General features: G+C 53.5%; 1 protein-coding gene across 2 annotated transcripts in view; it reads right to left on the bottom strand.

Annotated features, from left to right (window-relative positions):
* Positions 1 to 17,277, bottom strand: part of Arhgap42 (Rho GTPase activating protein 42) — an 88,640-nt gene extending 71,363 nt beyond the window's left edge. Inside the window, exon 1 of one of the 2 annotated variants that reach the window (XM_090319234.1) lies at positions 17,004 to 17,277. In XM_090319234.1, the coding sequence (XP_090175360.1) occupies positions 17,004 to 17,157 (154 nt within the window). In that variant the 5' untranslated portion in view covers positions 17,158 to 17,277. The remainder of the gene's footprint in view (positions 1 to 17,003) is intronic. The other variant, XM_090319233.1, reaches the window with a different exon arrangement.
* Positions 17,278 to 18,969: the final 1,692 nt, after the last annotated feature.

Here is an 18,969-nt window from a genome sequence, read left to right as displayed (position 1 = left end):
TACCATTAACCGGATCTGTGGCTCTCAGTGCCAGAGGCTCCCCAGAGCAGTGCCCCACCCAGTGCCACACCCCAAAACAAGCCCACTGAGCAGAAGCCCCAGAGTGTGGCAGTCAGGATCACTGGCTGTGACTTAGGGACCAGGCCTGGGTCCCTGGGACAGAGATGAGGCCCACTCAGCCTCAGTGTCACCTCCCTGTCTCCTCTCCAAAGGCAATCAAGGAAAATACCGAGGCTTGCCAGTGGGAATTGAACACACAGACAGACACACGCAAGCGCGCGCACGCACACGTGCACACATGCGTGTGCAAACACGAGCACACACAAACACATACACACACACACACCTCTGTCTCTCAATGGCAAGCTGAGAGCCTGCTGTGAGGTAAACAGCCTACTTCTGTCAACAGGCTATACCTGTGACAGCCTTGGGCCAGACAGGGAGCACGGGGGACTTGCTGTGAAGCAGAAGTGGGAGCTAAAAGAGGAAAGAACGGGGAGATCTCCTCACAGTTCTGCTTAGATCGTCTGCCCTTGGCCTTTCCTTCCCAAAGGGATCACCACTAAGATTTCCTCTCAAGTTATTTATTTTAAAACCCACAAAACTAAGCCCGGGAGGGGGTGTCCTGGTTAGAACCTTCCAGCTCCTCCCACCCCCCTCCCTCCCAGCGAGGAAGGAGGCTGGCTCTCCCCATTCGGGAAGGACAAGATAACACGTCCCGGATTAAAATAAATATTTCCCATGCTAGGTTATTTTATTTCACGAAATGTCATCTCTACGTCCACAACAGGGCATCGTGGGAAATGCTTTGCCCAGAGCAATCCACTGTGTGGCAGGCAGAGGATCAGAGCCAGGCTGGGCGGGCTCCACAGCTGGGGGTCAGAGGCAGGCATGGAGGCAGGCAGGCAGGAGGCAGGCAGGGAGGCAGGGAGGCAGGCAGGGAGGCAAGGCAGGGAGGCAGGGAGGCAGGCAGGGAGGCAAGGCAGGGAGGCAGGGAGGCAGGCAGGGAGGCAGGGAGGCAGGCAGGGAGGCAGGCAGGGAGGCAGGGAGGCAGGCAGGCAGGGAGGCAGGCAGGCAGGGAGGCAGGCAGGCAGGCAGGCAGGCAGGCAGGCAGGCAGGCAGGCAGGAGGCAGGGAGGCAGGGAGGCAGGCAGGGAGGCAGGCAGGCAGGCAGGCAGAAGGCAGGCAGGCAGGGAGGCAGGCAGGCAGGGAGGCAGGCAGGCAGGCAGGCAGGCAGGAGGCAGGCAGGCAGGAGGCAGGGAGGCAGGCAGGAGGCAGGGAGGTAGGCAGGAGGCAGGCAGGAGGCAGGCAGGCAGGCAGGGAGGCAGGCAGGCAGGCAGGCAGGGAGGCAGGGAGGCAGGGAGGCAGGCAGGCAGGCAGGGAGGCAGGCAGGCAGGGAGGCAGGCAGGAGGCAGGCAGGCAGGCAGGCAGGCAGGGAGGCAGGGAGGCAGGCAGGCAGGCAGGGAGGCAGGCAGGAGGCAGGCAGGCAGGCAGGCAGGGAGGCAGACAGGGAGGGAGGGAGGCAGGCAGGCAGGGAGGCAGGCAAGGGGGCAGGCAGGGAGGCAGGGAGGCAGGCAGGGAGGCAGGCAGGGAGGCAGGCAGGGAGGCAGGGAGGCACGAGGCAGGGAGGCAGGGAGGCAGGCAGGCAGGGAGGGAGGCAGGGAGGCAGGAGGCAGGCAGGCAGGCAGGGAGGCAGGGAGGGAGGGAGGGAGGGAAGGAGGCCAGCTGCCCCACTCATCACACATGGACCCCCAGGCCTTCCCAAGCCTGGCTTTGCAGGAGGCACCCAGTACCCCAAGACCTGGAGTCCCACTCCCTCCTCCCCTCCCACCTCCCTCCTCTCTGCCAGTGGAGTGGCCTGGGCCTCAGGTCTCCCAATCTCTGCTTCCACGTGCACGAGGGCTTCCTTTACACACTGCACACCCGTGTACACACCCACATGCACATGCTATCCACCCTCCTCCCCTGCACTTCCTGCTCTCCTCCCCTCCTCCCCTGCACTTCCTGTTCTCCTCCCCCTCCTCCCCTGCACTTCCTGCTCTCCTCCCCCTCCATCCCTGCACTTCCTGTTCTCCTCCCCCTCCTCCCCTGCACTTCCTGCTCTTCACCCTCCTTCCCTGCTTCCTCCGTCCTCTCCGCCAGGCCCTCGCCCTCACCATGCTCAGGAGCCACGGATTCTTTATCAGCCCTGGCTTCTCCACATCCTCTCCCTGGCTTCTCCACATCCTCTCCCTGCCCTCTGGGCTCTTCCTGGACACACAGAGATCTGGTAATGCTCATGGCTTCAGCAGTATGGCTGCAGGAAGATGCCTGGATATGAGACGGGTTAAAATCCTGTGTACAGGACTGAGCATCTTTTTATTTTTATTTTTTGCCAGTCCTGAGCTTGAGCTCAGGGCTGAGCACTGTCCTTGGACTTTCTCAAGGCTCGAGCTCTACCACTTGAGCCTCAGCACCACTTCCGGCTTTTTTTTTCTATGTATGTGGTACTGAGGAATTGAACCCGGGTCTTCATGCATGCTAGGCAAGCACTTTAACCACTAGGCCAAACGCCCAACCCTCTTTTCTCCATTCTATACCAGAAGGAAAAAAACCTCTGGGTGCATCGTAAATGAGCCCAGAGGAGGGAGGATGTTGAACAGCCTTTGAAAACTTTCCTGTGAATGACAGAAGTCACAGAACAGACACCAAAGTGTTTTAGCATCTTGGACTTCATCAAAAATAAGAAGTCCCAGAAATCACACAGGATAGACACACAGATACAAGATTTAGTGTGTCAAAAAGAAAAGTTTTTTTGAAGCCCTTTCAGCTTTGCAGATTGCACCAAGTAACTGAACTTTTTATTTAAAAAAATGCATAACTACAAATGCAACACATCGCCGGCAAAATGGACACAAATCTTCAGGGCTCCGGAAAGCTCCCTCCACTGTGCTGGCAGAAGCTGCAGCTGAGCTGGGGGTCAGATGGCAGCCGGCAGCGGTGTGCGGGGGGTGGGGCATTTCAGGAATGAGTGTGGTTCTCCCGGCATTTCTGAGTAGGAGCCCTTGGAACGACATGAGAGCGAGGGTCATGGGAAAAGTCATTTTCCTCACCCTACTTCCTGGAACCTTCTCCCCACCCAGCCAGAGCAAGTTGTGTTTACAGAATGGGAGAAGCTAGGAAAGAGGGACAGCAAGGGAGGGAAGACAGCGCAGACACACAGATGACAGTCACTGGCTCTTTACTCTTTATATCCCTTCCCGTAAAAAGACCAGACCTAGTTTTAAAGACTTAGCACACTTTTAACATGCAAAACTACTTAGTTCCTTAATGCCTTAGTAAGTGGGATTATTCTTAAAGTTAACTAGACAAATAATAATAATAAAAAAAAACTCAGTTGGGTCTACTTCATCCATTTCAGAACAATGTGAAATCCAAAGTTGATTTTTTTTCAGGGTCATAAAAAATGCTTTTTGGGATTTCAATTTTTCAAGTTAAGAGTTCGTGCTGAAACAAAATGGTTTTAAAACCAAGGGATAGATCCTGGAATTTCACAGAAGTCCAGTTGCTTTTTAATTGCTTTGGCAACTCACAGACCAAAGATGACCTGGTGAACAAATCTCTAATTATACAGTCAATATTGCTATCTCACTTTTTTTTAAGGAGTCCAAGATGATTTAAGAAGAAAAGAAATGTCATTCTCAAATCTGTATATTCCTGTTGTATATTTTATAAACTTAACCCTGAAATTCTGGAAGAGTACAAGCACTTTTCAGAAGGATCTCAGACTTGGTCTGGTTTTAACATTTGAATTTTACTTCATTTGCCCTTAAATTCTACAGTCCATGTTTTCCTGATAGCCTGGATTACCATTGGGCATAGCCACCTGATTGCCTCTTCATGAATGTTATTAAACAGGCAGACAAAATAGGGGGCACTGACCTTGGCAAGAATTCAACCGATGCCCCACCCACCGCTGCTGCTTCTTAAAGAAGACAGAAGAGTCAACTATGAATAGAGAGTGATGTCCACACGTTCACTTCACTAGTAATAAAATACACTTCTACTCTTTTGCTATATCTCTGTAGTTAATAGTGACCACAGTTCCCTGGTAACTTGCTCTTTTGCCTGATTCAGGAAAACAAATGCTCACAGATATCACACATACGTTGTATGTATGTATGTATGTATGTATGTATGTATGTATGTATGTATGTACGTACATACCAGGGGCAAAAGCGACCACCTGAGCCAAGAACTAGGAGCATTCTGAGTGACAGAGGTGGTAGAAACATGCTCCAGCACAGGCCAGGCAGGTGGTGGGAGGCCTGCAGCTAAACAACCGGCCAGGAGATGGAGTCCAGTAGCACTTGGTATCTTCCCTTGGGCCTGCCTGGCTCAGGATATCACTGTGCTGAGGGGAGGTCTGTCCCATCATGGCTGACAGGAAGCAGAGACCAAGAGAAAGAGGCCAGAGTCCAAATATCCACACATCACCTGACTTCCTCCCAGCAGGCCCCGCCCCTTCACATCCCATACCCCCTCCAGATCTGCCCTCAAGCAGTGTCTGGTTGGCAATTGTGGGGCCTGGAGTTCAAACTCGAGTGGCACCATGTCCTTCTTGAAGAAATTAAGTAGTCCTCATGCCTGTGTGTTTGAAGTAGCTCTACTGTCTACAAATAGTGCTGCATAAGGATTTGGAGAGTGCAAAGCAGAGAAAGAAAAGACGGCACTGGGGGAGAGGCAGGGTGGGCACAGACGGCCCCAGGGGGCTTGCTCTCTCCGCAGCCACACTTCACAGCAGACTGTGACCTGGTTGACAGCCCAGAACCCCAGGATTTCTCAACCCAGGTTTGCTCCAGGAAAGTTCTGGAGGGGATTTCCACCAGGCTCACCCTCCAGTCAGAGGCAACCATGGTGGGAAATGGAGCAAGAAGAGGGAGACCAAGCTCCAAGAACGGTTAGAAATCCCATGACTGACTTCACCAGGACTCCCTAAAGTACCCGACAGCATGAAAACGGATCCCCAGATCCCTCAGAATGCAAAGAGCCATGCAGAGAGCCTGGGCAGGAGAGACTAGAGCCCAAGGGGCAGGGTTTGCTGGCCTGCCATGGACTCCCAGTAAACACCAGTCACGGAATCACAGAAAGGTTCCCAGGGTGGGACTGGAGGGGGCAAGAGCCTCTTCTTCCACAGAGAGCAGGATGAGGATTCTGGGGGCTGCTGGGAAGGTTTACCCCAGCATCACCAGATCTGCACAGGCCAGGGCACCCCAAACCCCAAGTACAGGTTTATAGGCAGCTCGACTGTGCGTATGTCCTGTGTCTGTTACAGCTGTAACCCAGCAGCTTCCCTCTTCCAATCAACTCAGGGCACCCAGCCCCTGCAGGCAGCCTCCCTCCACACAAGGGGCTCGCGCCTCTGCATTCAACGTCCACGTGAACTGGCATGTGCCAACGTGATACCAAGGAACACTTAATTGTGCACCTTTACTTTGTTTTGGTAAGAAAACGAGCATACAAAAGCTTTGTGTGGGGAGGAGGGGTTGTGGGACTTGAACTTTGGGCCTAGATGCTGTTCCTGAGCTCTTCAGGTCAAGGCTAGTGCTCTATCCCTGGAGCCACAGCTGCACTTCCAGTTTTTCTGGTGGTTAATTGGAGATAAGAGTCTCATGGACTTTGGGAGTGCCTGGGCTGGCTTTGAACTGCGAGCCTCAGATCTCAGCCTCCTGAATAGCCAGGATTACTTACAGGTGTGAGCCACCAACCGCTAGAATAGCTTTAAAAAAAATAAATTGTATCTTTGCAAGTGCTCTGAAGTAGCACTACCTGGAGTGTACATTCATCTACAAGTGCAATCTTCATAAATAAGACCAGCAAAAATGCTGTAATAAAGTAGCAAAGCTCAGCCATGTTTCCTCAGCAATCACAGGGGGGTTAAGGCAAGTAATGGATAAGAGGTCCCCTGTTACTATAATTGCATCCCTCCCATTTAGAAACATTGTCTCTATTTGAATCCTGTATTATAATGTGGGAAAAGATCACTGTAAATAAACCACATCAAGATTTCATCTGTGCATTTAAAAAAAGAAATAGCAAATCATGCCCTGACATGCATTCTTTTTCCTTCCTTTTTCTTTCTCTCTTTTTTTCTTTCTTTTTTGCCAGTCCTGGGACTTGAACTCAAGGCCTGGACACTGTCTCTGAGCTTCTTTTGCTCAAGGCTCACATACTTGAGCCACAGCACCACTTCTGGCTTTTTCTGTGTCCGTGGTACTGAGGAATTGAACCCAGGGCTTCATCCACGCGAGGCCAGCACTCTCCCACAAGGCCACATTCTTAGCCACCCATGCATTATTTTTTGCCTGCTGACTTCTGATATTTTATGCCAATGGAACTGGATAGAAATGTGATCTAACATTCCTTAAACTGGAAAGTGCTCCTGCTGTGAGCACAAAGATCAAAGGGAGACAGGTGAGGATGGGGAGACTCCTGTAGCCCCTGCTCCCACTGTCCCAACAAACACTAAATGTTCCTCGACAGTGCAAAGTCCCATACGAACGCCTACTGCTCTCTACATAGTGCTCAGCAGCCAAAAGGTGTCGGAAGATACAACCAAGAGTCAGAACCAGACTCAGTCAGAGAAGACACAGAGTTCTGAATCATCACATAGGAAATTTTAAAGAAACTGTTATATATATATATATATATACATATATATATATATATTTCCCAGTCCTGGGCTTGAACTCAGGGCCTGAGCACTGTCCTTGGGTTTTCTCAAGGTTAGAGCTCCACCACTTGAGCCACAGCACCACTTCTGGCTTTTTCTAAGTATATGGTACCAAGGAATTGAACCCCGGTCTTTGTGCATGCTAGGCAAGCACTCCACCACTAGGCCACACTCCCAGTCCCTGTGATGAAGATTTTAAGGACTCTAATGGGAAAAGCAGAAAACATTCAAGAATGAATGGAAAAATGAAAACTCTGAGCAAGGATCAAAAGGAAAGGTACCAAATCACAGACACTGCCTCAGAATAAGGAAGAAGCCTTTCCTGCGCCCGTCCGGAGACTAGACATGGCCAGGAAAGAAGCGGTGCTTGAACAGGAGCCAGCAGGAGTTCCCCACACAGAGTGAGAAGTGAAAAAGAGGACTAACCTATGACTGTGGAGTAATCACAGAAGGTACGTCTAACTATGCATGATAAGAACTGAGACGGAGGGAGGGAGGGAGGGAGGGAGGGAGGGAGGGAGGGAGGGAGGCAGGCGCAGAACCTCCAGCAAGCCGGGCCCCAGGGCTCAGTCCAGCTGCCTGGGTGCCGCGGCCCCTTGCATTTCATCTATCTTCAGGGCCACTAGGTTCTCTGAGTTAAAGGACATCCTGTGCTGGGGACAAGACGACGAGGCCTACACAGTCCTGGACAGCCCTCCTCCAGCCGAACAGGAAATGGACAGGAAGGGGGGTCTCTTCAATGCTAGACATCACTTCCACTACATTTGAAGCTGTTCCCACTCCTTCATGCACACAAACAGAAAGAGCAAACCTATTTTTTTCCCAACTAGCAACAGAGGGAGAAAAAGCTAGGATGTAGCTCAGTGGCAAAGCACTTGCCTAACAGTACAACACCCTGGGTTTGATCCCCAGTACCAAAAATAAAAAATAAAGATAAAAAGAAAAAGATTTTACAGTAGTAGAAGTCACTGGATACCAAACATCAACCTGACTTAAGGATTATTTAGCTGTCTCTGAGATTCTTCAATTTGGCCAGGTAACTTGGCCTAGCCAACATCTCCACCTTAACTGAAGTCTCTGAACCTCTTTGTGGGGCCCAGGCCACACCCTGAGGCTGAGGTCAGCATGCACCCTGACCTGTGGGCACCTTTCCCACTGTGCCAGAAGGAAGCTGCAGCCCCCATCAACTTCAGAAGTGGTGCTGGGGGGAACGGCAGCTTGAAAGAGCACCAAATCCTCTGGGATCACCCACAGGCCCCCAAATCCGTGTGTTTTCACATACAAGTGCATTACAAGTGGAATGCACCACTGATCCTCTGAAGTGCTTTCATCAAGTTTAGCAGAATCAGAAATATAAAACATCACAATAATCTCTCACCTTGCATCACACAAATTTTTTAAAAATGAGTTTACAGGACGGTATATTTCAGTCTTCACGAGCACATCAAGGCTCTGCTGGGAAGATTCTACACGTTTTGTTTTCACAAAAAGAAAATAAAACAGAGGCTGAGAAAGTCTTGCATCATTCTGCCTTCTCCAGCCCTCATGACTAGAACAGCTGAGGGACCTGGCTCTAAGGGCCTGTTGCAAAACCACACCTGCAAGGAGCCGCCAAAAGCCCAGAAGCCAACATTCTTGAGTTGTTTTCTTCTTTTTTCATAAGAAAAAAGACCAGAGGAGATAACTGTGGCAAGACAACAGGAAGAACAGCCTCTAAACAGCAGAACTCAGGGGGTCATCAAAGTAAACAGAATCTGCTCAAACATGAGCTGGGCATCCGGGGAGAGACTTCCCAGGCCATGCAGCCAAAACACAGCTAATGTTTCATTATAACAAATTCCTCCAGACTCCATTCCCTCAAGTTCCCACGTCTCTTCTGGCAGAAAGTAAAGAAAACCCGAATTATCCTTAGTGGAGTCCTCTGGGCCAGGCACTTCTGCCCCATCCTCAGTGGCTTGGGCCTTGACTGTCTCTGGCAGGGCTCTGTGGGGAAAGAACCAGGTTATGGGGGTGGCACTGGAGGAGACAGTGGGGTGCCACCCCCTTTTCTATCTGCCCCTCCCCCACTGGCTGCTCATATCCCACCTGGCCTGCATAGACCCAGAACGCAGAGCCGACCGGCCCTTCAGAGGCCCCAGTGTGGGCCTGCCAGCAGGGACCCTTCCCCTTCTAAGTGTCCCTGGTATCTGTCACAGCCACATAGAGCCACCATGGCCAGCAGTAAGCACATGATAAGGGGACAGGCTGGGGGTCTTCTGTGTCCACGTCCTAAGTTAGACATCACTGGCCTCAGAGCTAGACCTCCACCAAGCTGACTCTGCAAAGGTCAAAGCCCAGATCCAGCCACACCGGCCTGGCCGATGGCCAAGCTACCCAGACAGAGCCGGTCACCGAGCCTTTGGCCTTGCACTGCCGCCTCTCTGTGCCCCCAGCCTGGGCTCACAGACAAGGCTCTGGTCCCAGCATGTAGAAGACATCACAAAGCAGAGCAAGCCCGCTCTGGGGTCCTGGCTTCCGTCCTTACAGGAGCATATTCTCAGGACCTCCACACCTAACCCGTATTCCAGGGACCCAGTCTATGATCAGGAGACACTGTCCAGCGGAACACCTGGGCTGGTTCATTCCACAAACCACACGCTTCCCAAGCCGGGTAACACAGCCGGAGCCTGCAGAGTGTGCACGTGTGTGCGTGCGTGTGTGTGCCTGCCTGATGTCATTTCTACAGACATAACAGGCACTCTCCAAACACAGTCAGAACTAAAAAGAAGGAAACGCAGGTGAGGCAGCCAGGATGTGCAAGTGGAAAGGCAAAGAACGTGAAGGCCACACATTAAGAAGCTACTAGCAAATAACTCACTGAGAATAGGCTCGTGAACTGCAAAGAAATGAGAGGAGGGCTGGGAACGTGGCCCAGTGGTAGAGTGGTGTTTGTCTAGCAGGCATGAAGCAATGGGTTCAATTCCTCAGTTATCACATACACAGAAAAGGACAGCTCAAGTGGGAGAGCACTAGCCTTGAGGAAAGCCTAAGGACAGTGCTCAGGCCCTGAGTTCTAGCCTCAAGACAGGATCAGAGAGAGAGGGGGGGGGAAGGGGGGAGAGAGGGAGAGGGGGAGAGAGGGAGAGAGGGAGGGAGGGAGGGAGAGAGGGAGAGAGGGAGAGAGGGAGAGAGATTGCAAGTTTGAATCCCAGTCTTGGACCAAAAAAGAAGGAGAAGGAGGAGGAGGAGGAGGAGGAGGAAGAGGAGGAGGAGGAGGAGGAGGAGGAGGACTATATATCCCTGCTTCTTCCTGCCCAACTCTTAATAATCTGCTAGAGCTTCAAAACCCATGCTCCCTCCTCCACACAGACGAATGAGAGGACAGAGAGACAGACACACACACAAACACACACATGCACACATGGGTGGGGGGAGAGAGGAAAAGGAAGAGAAGTAATTAACCCCAAGTTCTCGCAGAAAGGACTAAAGGCCAGGCTGGGAAGGGAACACAATTACAACCATCGGCCACACAACGAGGACAGAATGGAGATGCCACCACACAAGATACCGTCAAATCTTCAAGGCCCTTGTGCCTGTCACTGACCCGTGCTGGTGTCATGACCACGTAATCAGAGTCTCCAAACGCAACCAGAAAAAGGTGTGGCGTGACCATCTGTTCTGTACTAGATAACTGTGGATGCCTTACTCTCAACAGAATGTACACTTCCAAACATCGAATAATTTAGATCAAAAAAGTATTCTGGCCTGGACAGAAGCCGAGGGAGTGAAGGAAAAGCACCAGTAGGTGGAATGGGGTCTCTGTGCCCACTGGAGAGGCAGGGTGGCTGCGCTGAGGCCCTACACACAGGCAGCGGGCCCAGCTCCACACCATAGCATAGACACTGCAGCCTTCATGGAAAAACTCCGGCAAGGAAACTTCTTCAGAGGATGGAGGCCTCCCTCGCTGTGTGGACTGCTGCTCTGCTGGTGAGCTGGGGCGCGGGCAGCTGGCTCCCTGCTCACCTTCCTTCCCAGGCCTTGCTAGCCCCTGAGCTCGGGCCTCAGACTTTTTTGTTTGTTGTTTCTCAGAGGAGGCCCCATGTCTCTCGTCTGCAGCGGGGGACACGGCGATCCTCCCCCCTCCCACAGGGCTGAGATTGCCCACCTCCTTCACCAGGTTCCTCGGGTTTGCTGAGGGGTCAGGATAACTTTTTTCCCAGACTGACCTCCAACCGCAATCTGGATTTATAAGGTATTTATAAGATAATGAAATCGGAATACTGTAGACATACAGAACGGAGACTATCTGATTATTTCACTTTGATGCAAACGCACCCCTTCCCCACTTACCACAAGCAGACTGAAGGTGAAACCCAGCTGGCCCAAGCGGAAGCCATCAGAAAGACCCTGCTGCTCACTGCCCTGATCTCAACCTCTTTCTCTTCCTTTGCTTCAAGATCTGTTCCAGCAAACCCCGTTCATGCCGAATCCCCCCCTCCCGTGGCCAAGTGGCCTTGGCAGTGCGGAAGGTAGCAGTTGCCCACCAACCAGGACAGGAGGCAGCCTTGCTGGTGAGCCCCTACCCCTAGGGACACCCCAGCACGGCCAGTTGATTCTGGGCAGAGGTCCAGGGACTGGAGGGAAAGGTTGAAAACTGGCTGAGCGATAAGCTCAGGTTGGTGAGAGGGCGGCAGGGTGGGGGGGGGGCTGGGTGTCCCGGCACCTGCTGGGAGCCTGGCAGGAGCAGAGAGGACAGTGGCCAGCAGAGGCCAGCACAGGTGGCCGCCCGCCTCACCATCTGCTAAGAAACAGGACAACAGGATGCGGGGAAGCAATCACAGACTAAATAATCTCCCTTCCCTCCCTCTTCTTCCCATCTCTCCAGCGTAAATGTCTCGTTGCTAGGTCACGTTGACTCGGTGGGATGCAATGTGTACATGTTTTAGAACTTAGATCTCTGTTTATCAATCTAGTCGAAGGTCCTGCCACTGTGGACTAGATCACATACGTCACATCGGCTCGGTTCCCTTCCCCCTCCCGGGGGCCTGTGAGGGGCCTGGCTGAGCCACCGTCTCCCCAGGGAAGGGACCAACTTCCAGTTCCCACAGCCACCCATTCCCACAGCCCCTACCAGGGAGCACTTCTGTCTCTACCCCGAGACAGAGGAGAACCGAGGACTTTGCTTGAAGGCACAGAGAGGGGGGCCGAGACCATCGGCCCACCCAGCTTAACTCACACCCAGAGCACCGAGGCTAAGGAAAGCAACAAGGGACAACACTGGCACAGAGTCCAAGAGCACCACAGTCCTCTAAGCGCTCTCAGGATTAATCACAGTGCAGTGCAGTAAACTCGCTTAACTCATGGCCCAACCCAACGAGCAGAGCCTCGCTGGGCTGCAGGGTGCTGGCTGACCTCTGGCTCACAGGCCAGCTGGGAGCTGCACTTCCGAGAAGCAAAGGCTGGGGGCAAAGTCAAGCGCCAGAAATGGCCTAGGATAACAGCTCTCACAGGAAGCTGGGAGCCCCCCATACGCAGGAGATCTGGCCAATGTCTCCAACTTTTCTTCTTTTCCCTTCTTACTTAGCTCTTGGCCTGTGCCATCAGATGTGTTGGCAGGCCCTGAACACACCGAAGCCTGACTGGGCGCGAGGAGCCACCGGGCCCAGGCAGCTGGACACGGCAGGTGGGTGGGTCGCATGGCTTCTTGTTCTTTGGTGTTCCCGTGGGGTAGCATCTATCAAGTCCCCGACCGCAAGTGCACCCTGGCCCCGGACGCCAAACCTGACTGAAACCACGGGTGCTGGCCTCCAGCCAAGGATCTCCCGGCCCATCCTCCAGAGTGCACACAGCAGCGGCCTGGACGGCCCGCCACAGGGCCACAGGGCCCCATGGCTGCCTTTGGGCACGGGTCAGCACGGCCAGGAACTGATCCCAGAAGACAGGCCAGCCATGCAGCCCGGAGAAGGGGCTTCCAAAGCACAGCCTCCGCTGGGGAAAGCAGCAAGAACTGCGCCACAGCGGCCACGCCATGTGGAAGGTGATCGACTGTCCCTGACTGAGAAAATCGCTTCCACCACCACACTCACGCCGGCTGCCCAGCTGTGTGCCGCTTTCAGCACTGTCTACATCAACGTGGCAAACCGTTACACACAGAAGTACAGTTCCATGTGTGCATATATTAACCGCCATAATAAACCAAACGTGAATTTTTCCTCTAATAGAATCCCAAACATACTCCATCTTCAAAGCCAGCTAGCCAACTCTAACCTAAGGCCATGAAGGGAAAACCTTGGTGAGAGTTGGCTAGGTGCTGTGTGGGGGGCAAGGTGAAGCAAAAGGCCTTCCTTGCCCAATCAGCTCTGTCCCTAGGCCCATTTCAGCCTCCCTCCCCTGGGGGGGGGCAGTCCCGGGGCTCCCGTGGGACCCAGCTCCAACTCTGCCCCTGAGGTCCGGCTGCTCAGTACCTGCAGAACTACAGGCACACCAGTGCCATGTACCCAACCATCTCCCAATTTGTTACAATACCTAATGCAATGCAAATGATAGTACTGCAACTGTAATGTTTGCAGAGAAGATGACCAGAAAAAAATAAACTTCAACATGCTTGGTCCTGTCACATTTTCTTTCTGTTTGCAGCGCTGATTTAGCAGACTCCTGTGATGAGAAACTCAGACCCAGAGAGCTATTTCCACTTTTTTTTTAACAGATTGACTGAGATCAATTTGAATGTCAGGACATTTCTCATAAGTGACCAACAGAATTTAACTCGTAAGTATGAACTGTATCTACACATACACTCACCATCTGGATCAAGCACAGCCCCACAGGTTGACCTTTCATTGGTCTCACTCTAAGAATCTCTTAGCAATTTCAATGCTATTTTTCTCTCTTTGCTTTGGATTGGATTAAGGGTCGTAGGGCCTGAGGTTTGGGTACTTTTTTGCAAATACAAAACTCACTCAACTTATAGATGACTCTTTGAATTCAAAAGTATATGTAAGAAAAAGTAAAAGGGAAATGATATCAAGAGCATAAATGTGAAATGTGTATACAGATCTGATCTTTAGCAGAAAAAAGTTAACAAGGGAAAGTGACTCTAAGTCTCAGGTCTTCAGATGGATAGCGGGTAAAGTCCACAGACCAGTCCAGAAGGGTGGACACACTTGAGTCATAGCTTGAACTAACCTTGACTCTCCCAGTTCAAGAACAGTCTCAAAAATCACTCAAAATAAACATCCTGGTGGTGAGGCTGTTGGGGTCACTCTCATTATTGATGGGGAGTTGGAGGAACCCCCAACTTCCTGCCTGGCCGCTACCCAGCCTCACCAGGCCAGCTGCAGAATCTAACCCAAGTCCAGGCCAACCCACTGAACCCGCATGGTGCCACAAAATGGATACCAACAAGAACTGTGATTCTGTCCCACGCATGTCATGTCAACTGTGAGGTCGTGATGTGACAGGGCATGTCCTGGAGATGAGGGGCAGGACTGACTGCAGTCTACGAGCTCAGGGCTAACCTGAGAAACACAACAGGACCGCATCTCAAAACAGGGGGAGGAGGGTGTGGGGAAATCATGTAGACGATGCAAAACACCAAGCTCAGTTTAAATTGGCAGATACAAATAGTAGCTGTGCTTGGTTGAAAGGTGGAAGCAAAAGGATCAAAAGTTCAAGGCTGGCCTAGACATGATTGTGTCAGCAATCACCACCATCATCACGTCGTCATTGTCATCATCATCATTATCTATAAAGGTGCTTCTAAATAGTCACCTAAAGAATTCTACATCCAAATCCTGCTATGAATTAAGGAGCCCACGTAGCCTCCTGTGGAAAGACAGCCACACGTGCACCAGCCAAGAGAACTCGTGCCAAAATACCAACCAGCAAGAGCAGAAGGAACAGCAGGCCCCAGAGGCTCACACCTGAAACCCTAGCCACTCAGAAGGCCGAGATCTGAGGATCTGGATTTAAGGGCGCCCTAGACAGGAAAGTCCATGAAACCATCTCCAATTAACCAGCAAAATGCCAAAGGAAAGAATGGCAACAAACAAGAAAGAGGAAACCAGTCATTATCAAGTGAAAAAATGTTGTCTTAGTACTTTTTCATGAAACATCAAAGTACAAAGATCACACACTCACACACACACACACACACACACCTCTGAGCTGGGTCATAGATAAACTTGCTCCAGAGCAGAAAACAGGTACTAAGCCCTTAACAGCTGCAGGCTTGCCTCAGGGTAAGATACAGCGAGGGAGATGGGATGGGAAAAGAAGCCTAGACCCTGACCCAGGGTTCCCTCTCCACAGTCTCCCTGGGGCGGCACAAGCTGAGAATTCTTGTAAGAAGAACTGAAGCATTTTTGTCCCATGAGGAAGCAAGTTATAATCAAACATCAAAGTAGCCACAAAGGTGAGAGTAGTGAGGAGATCTACAGCTCCAGTGGAAGGCAGCCAGCCCTCAGTGAAAAAGCCAAGCAAGTGTTCAGGGTCTGAGTTCAAGCCCTTATCTTGGAACAAAATAATATACCTAAGTGCACAGGACTGGAGTCTGTGCCCTTGAGAGCTTACACGCTCAGGCACACTCACTACAGAATGAAGAACATAACTGAGTCCTGGGAAGGTAGGTAGCACACAAGTAAAACCACAGGCCTGTGGGGCCTAGGTCAGGCCTGTGAGGTGTCTTCTACTGTGCAAACACTGAAGTTACACACACACACACACACACACACACACACACACACACACACACTACCCACAAGGAAGGGGACAGTGCAGAACCTGGGAGCAGCTCATCAGCTGGCTTCCACCTGAATACAGGACAGCTCTTTCTGAAGAAGCGGCCAGCTCTCCAGTCAGGATGTGCAGATCAGGAGAGAGGAACAAACTTCAGGTAAGCCATGTTTTTCACAAGTCATGGTAATTGTTGAAGTGGCCCCCAAGTTCAGATGTGGGCATGAAACCTATTTTCCTGACTCAGGCAAAGCGGCAGAAGTGGCAGGTAAATGCCTTCAGACTTCTGGGTGGTTAAAACAAGGCAGGACGTTGGAACACACTCACATCAAGGCACCTTTCTAAGCCGCATCCCTACTACAGATGCGCTCCTCAAAATCCCCTGCTAGGTCCAGTCAATCACACACGGCCCATTCAAAAGTGACCTTGCCTTTGACCTAGCCAAAGGTGGCCCGCTAGGTTCTGGGACTATTGGAGCATTAGAAGGGCTCTCGGCAGAGCCCAGCCATGGGAGCCTGGATCCCGATGTTCACTTCAGAAACCAAAGAGCCAAGACGCTTCTACTGAGACGCAGAGTTGGGGGGAAGGCTTCTCTGCGTCCTTCAGTCTGGGAAACGCAGTTGGGATCCCTCAGTGTCTTCCTCGGGGCAAGCCAAGTTCCACAAGTGGAAGGTGAGAAAACCCCAGGTACCAGGAGGAGGAGGGGGCAGCCTGGAGGCTGGTAAGGGACCACAGGCAGTGACCTAACCACAGATGCAGAGCAGACCAGGGCGCGCAGACCACGGACACAGCAGACAGGGCCACGGCGCACAAGACGGCGGCGTTCCAAGGCCACGCGGGAGACCATGCAAGCCCAAACCACTAATGCACTTCTTCCTTGAGCCACCTCCGTGTGCGAGGAGAAAAGGAACGAATGATTCTCCCGGGTACACTCAACCACGGAGCTACGCGGTGTCCTCTATTCCTCCCCCACCACAGACTTTCAAAGCTAGGTAACCCACCCCCAAAGTACAGAAAGTAACCCCGGAGGCCTCCCCCCCCCCGCCCTCCCAACTCCACTGCACACATGGACCTCGGGACTTTCCAGGGGTCTGCAGGGCGGTCCGCAGGAAGCTGACCCGCCTGGACAAGGACGCCCCGTGGACACTAAAGCGAGCTGCGCCGCCACCAGCAGGGGAGCTCTTCAGCTCCGGTCCCCAAACCCATTCAAACAAAGGAACCCGGGGTCCCCACCGCACCCCGGAGCCTAGGATTCCCCAGTGCTCCCTGGGCTCAGACCCCTGTGTCGTCCCCAGTCCGCGCCCTCTCAGCCTGCGGAGCCCGGCCCGCGTCCCCTCGCCCCGCGTCCCCTCGCCCCGCGTCCCCTTGGCCCCGCAGCGCCCCCGCCCGCGTCCCCTCGCCCTTCAGCGCCCAGGCCCGCGTCCCCTCACCCCACTGCGCCCCGGCCGCGTCCCCTCGCCCTGCGTCCCCTCGGCCCGCATCCCCTCGGCCCCGCAGCGCCCCGGCCCGCGTCCCCTCGCCCTGCGTCCCCTCGCCCCGCGTCCCCTCGCCCCGCGGCGCCCCGGCCCGCGCCCACTCACTCCGCAGCGCCCCGATGAGCAGCGAGCCGTCCTTGAGCAGCTCCTTGATGAACTTGTTGGTGCGCTCCAGCTCCACCTCGTGGCACTGCAGGCGCTCCCTGAAGTCCGGGCTGTCCAGGAACGAGTCGCTGAACTCCAGGGTGGGCAGCCCCATGGCGCCCGCCGGGCTCCGCCGGGCTCCGCGCCGCCCCGCGCCGTCCCGGGCTCCGCGCGGGGCTCAGGCTTCCTCCGCAGGCGCCGGCGGGGACGCGGCGCGGCGCATGGCCGCGGGGCGCGGCGGGCAGGCGGGGAGGCTGGAGGCCGCGGCCACTTCCGGCGGCTCCGCACTCCGCCCGGTCCCGGCGTCGGCGGCGCTGTGAGCCCGGAGCGCCCGCGGCAAAGCCGACCGGCCAGCCCGGAGCCCGCGCCCCGCCCCGGCCCGGCCCCGCGCCCCGCCCCGCCCCGGGCCCGCCCACCGCGCGCCCGCACCCCGCGCCTCTCCACCCCGCCCGTCCGCGGGCCCTCCCCACGGCCCGCTCGCGCCGCCCTGACCCTCCCGCCCCCACCCCGCGCCTTAGCCTGGTCCCTTCCGGGACGCCTGGCTTCCCCGGCCCCGGGCGACACTTCGGGGTCCTCTGCGCCCCAAAGGCTCTCCAATTCCCCGTCCTGAGCGAGGGGCCGCCCCCCACCTCTGCCCGTGCGCGTGAATCCACGCCGCCGCTTCCCGCGCGCCCGGGACCGGCCTGGGGGCGCCAGGCCGCGGTGGGGGGCGGGGAGGTCCTGCAGAGGGGTGGGGGGTGTCCTGATCCGGTGACTTCCAGATTGTCGACGCCCTCTGGAGTCTCCGAGGAGCGCCTTGGGGTCACCTGAGTTGAGGTCACCTCACGCACCCGCGTCCTCCTGTCCTCCTGAAACCGAGCCGGCCAGAGAACCCCAGACTGATGTTTGTCCTGCCAGCCGCCATCCGACGCCGAGAGCTCAGTCACATTTCCTAGGAATCTGCTCCTCATTTCTACGTTTTCGTTGCTTTGCGCATTTAAAACATCTGTTAGTAAAGGAGAAAGAAAGAAAAGAAAAGAAAAGAAAAGAAAGAAAGAAAGAAAGAAAGAAAGAAAGAAAGAAAGAAAGAAAGAAAGAAAGAAAGAAAGAAAGAAAGAAAGAGAAAGAAAGGAAGAACGAACGAACTGCAAATTTGCAAATCATGGGGAAGTTCCATTAAAGTGCTTTACATTTTTCCCAATTAACTTGCAGGAACTAAAAGTCAAGACTTTTTTCAATTTCTGAACATTAGAAAGTGCACTATAAACTTTCAGGCCAATAAGATCGTGTGAACTGTATGTTAAGAGCTGGATATGGATTCTTCTGAGCCCGGAAAATCCAGTTTAAGAAGCTTATTTTCGTATTTACATTGTTAGAACCCAACGTGGCTAATGGCAAGTACAGTCCTTGTGGCTCCCGAGGGTGGAGTCTGTGGGTGAAACGCCTAGCCCTGCTGGGGTAGGAGCAGCGCTGTCCTGTGGGCTGTCCTGGATGGGGTGACATAACCCCAGAACTGTGTCCACCCCAGGCAATTTTACTTGGTCATCACACCCGCGTGAAAGACAGAAAACCAGTCAGGCCAAGCAAATGGTTTTCTTTCAACCTTGGCCATGTTGCAGTCCTGACTGTAACTGGGGAGATGTGAAGCCAGATAAAATGTAACCACCTCTCCTAGTTTACCCTGACATCAAAGCCCTGTGATTAATTCTGGACAAGTGCCCCACCGGCTCAGATGGGGCAGTTCACCTGCTGGCTGTCCATTCTCTGATCTCTCTGGGAGCCTTGCCTGCTGAGACAAGAGTTGGTCTTGATTCACTCACAGTCCAGTTGCATGGTTTGTAAGTACTGTCTGCCCGGAGGGGCTAAGGGAAGAGATTTATGCGGGAAGATAAAGCACCATGAGCGCTTCTCAGTGCTCTGAATCTTGCACGAATGTTTGGCCAGTAAT

This window comes from Megascapheus bottae, chromosome 27 (genome assembly GCF_031878675.1).
Source record: "Megascapheus bottae isolate mThoBot1 chromosome 27, mThoBot2.hap1, whole genome shotgun sequence".
NCBI lineage: Eukaryota > Metazoa > Chordata > Mammalia > Rodentia > Geomyidae > Megascapheus > Megascapheus bottae.
Note: the sequence above shows the minus strand (reverse complement) of the source record. Positions and strands in the feature narration are given on the sequence as shown.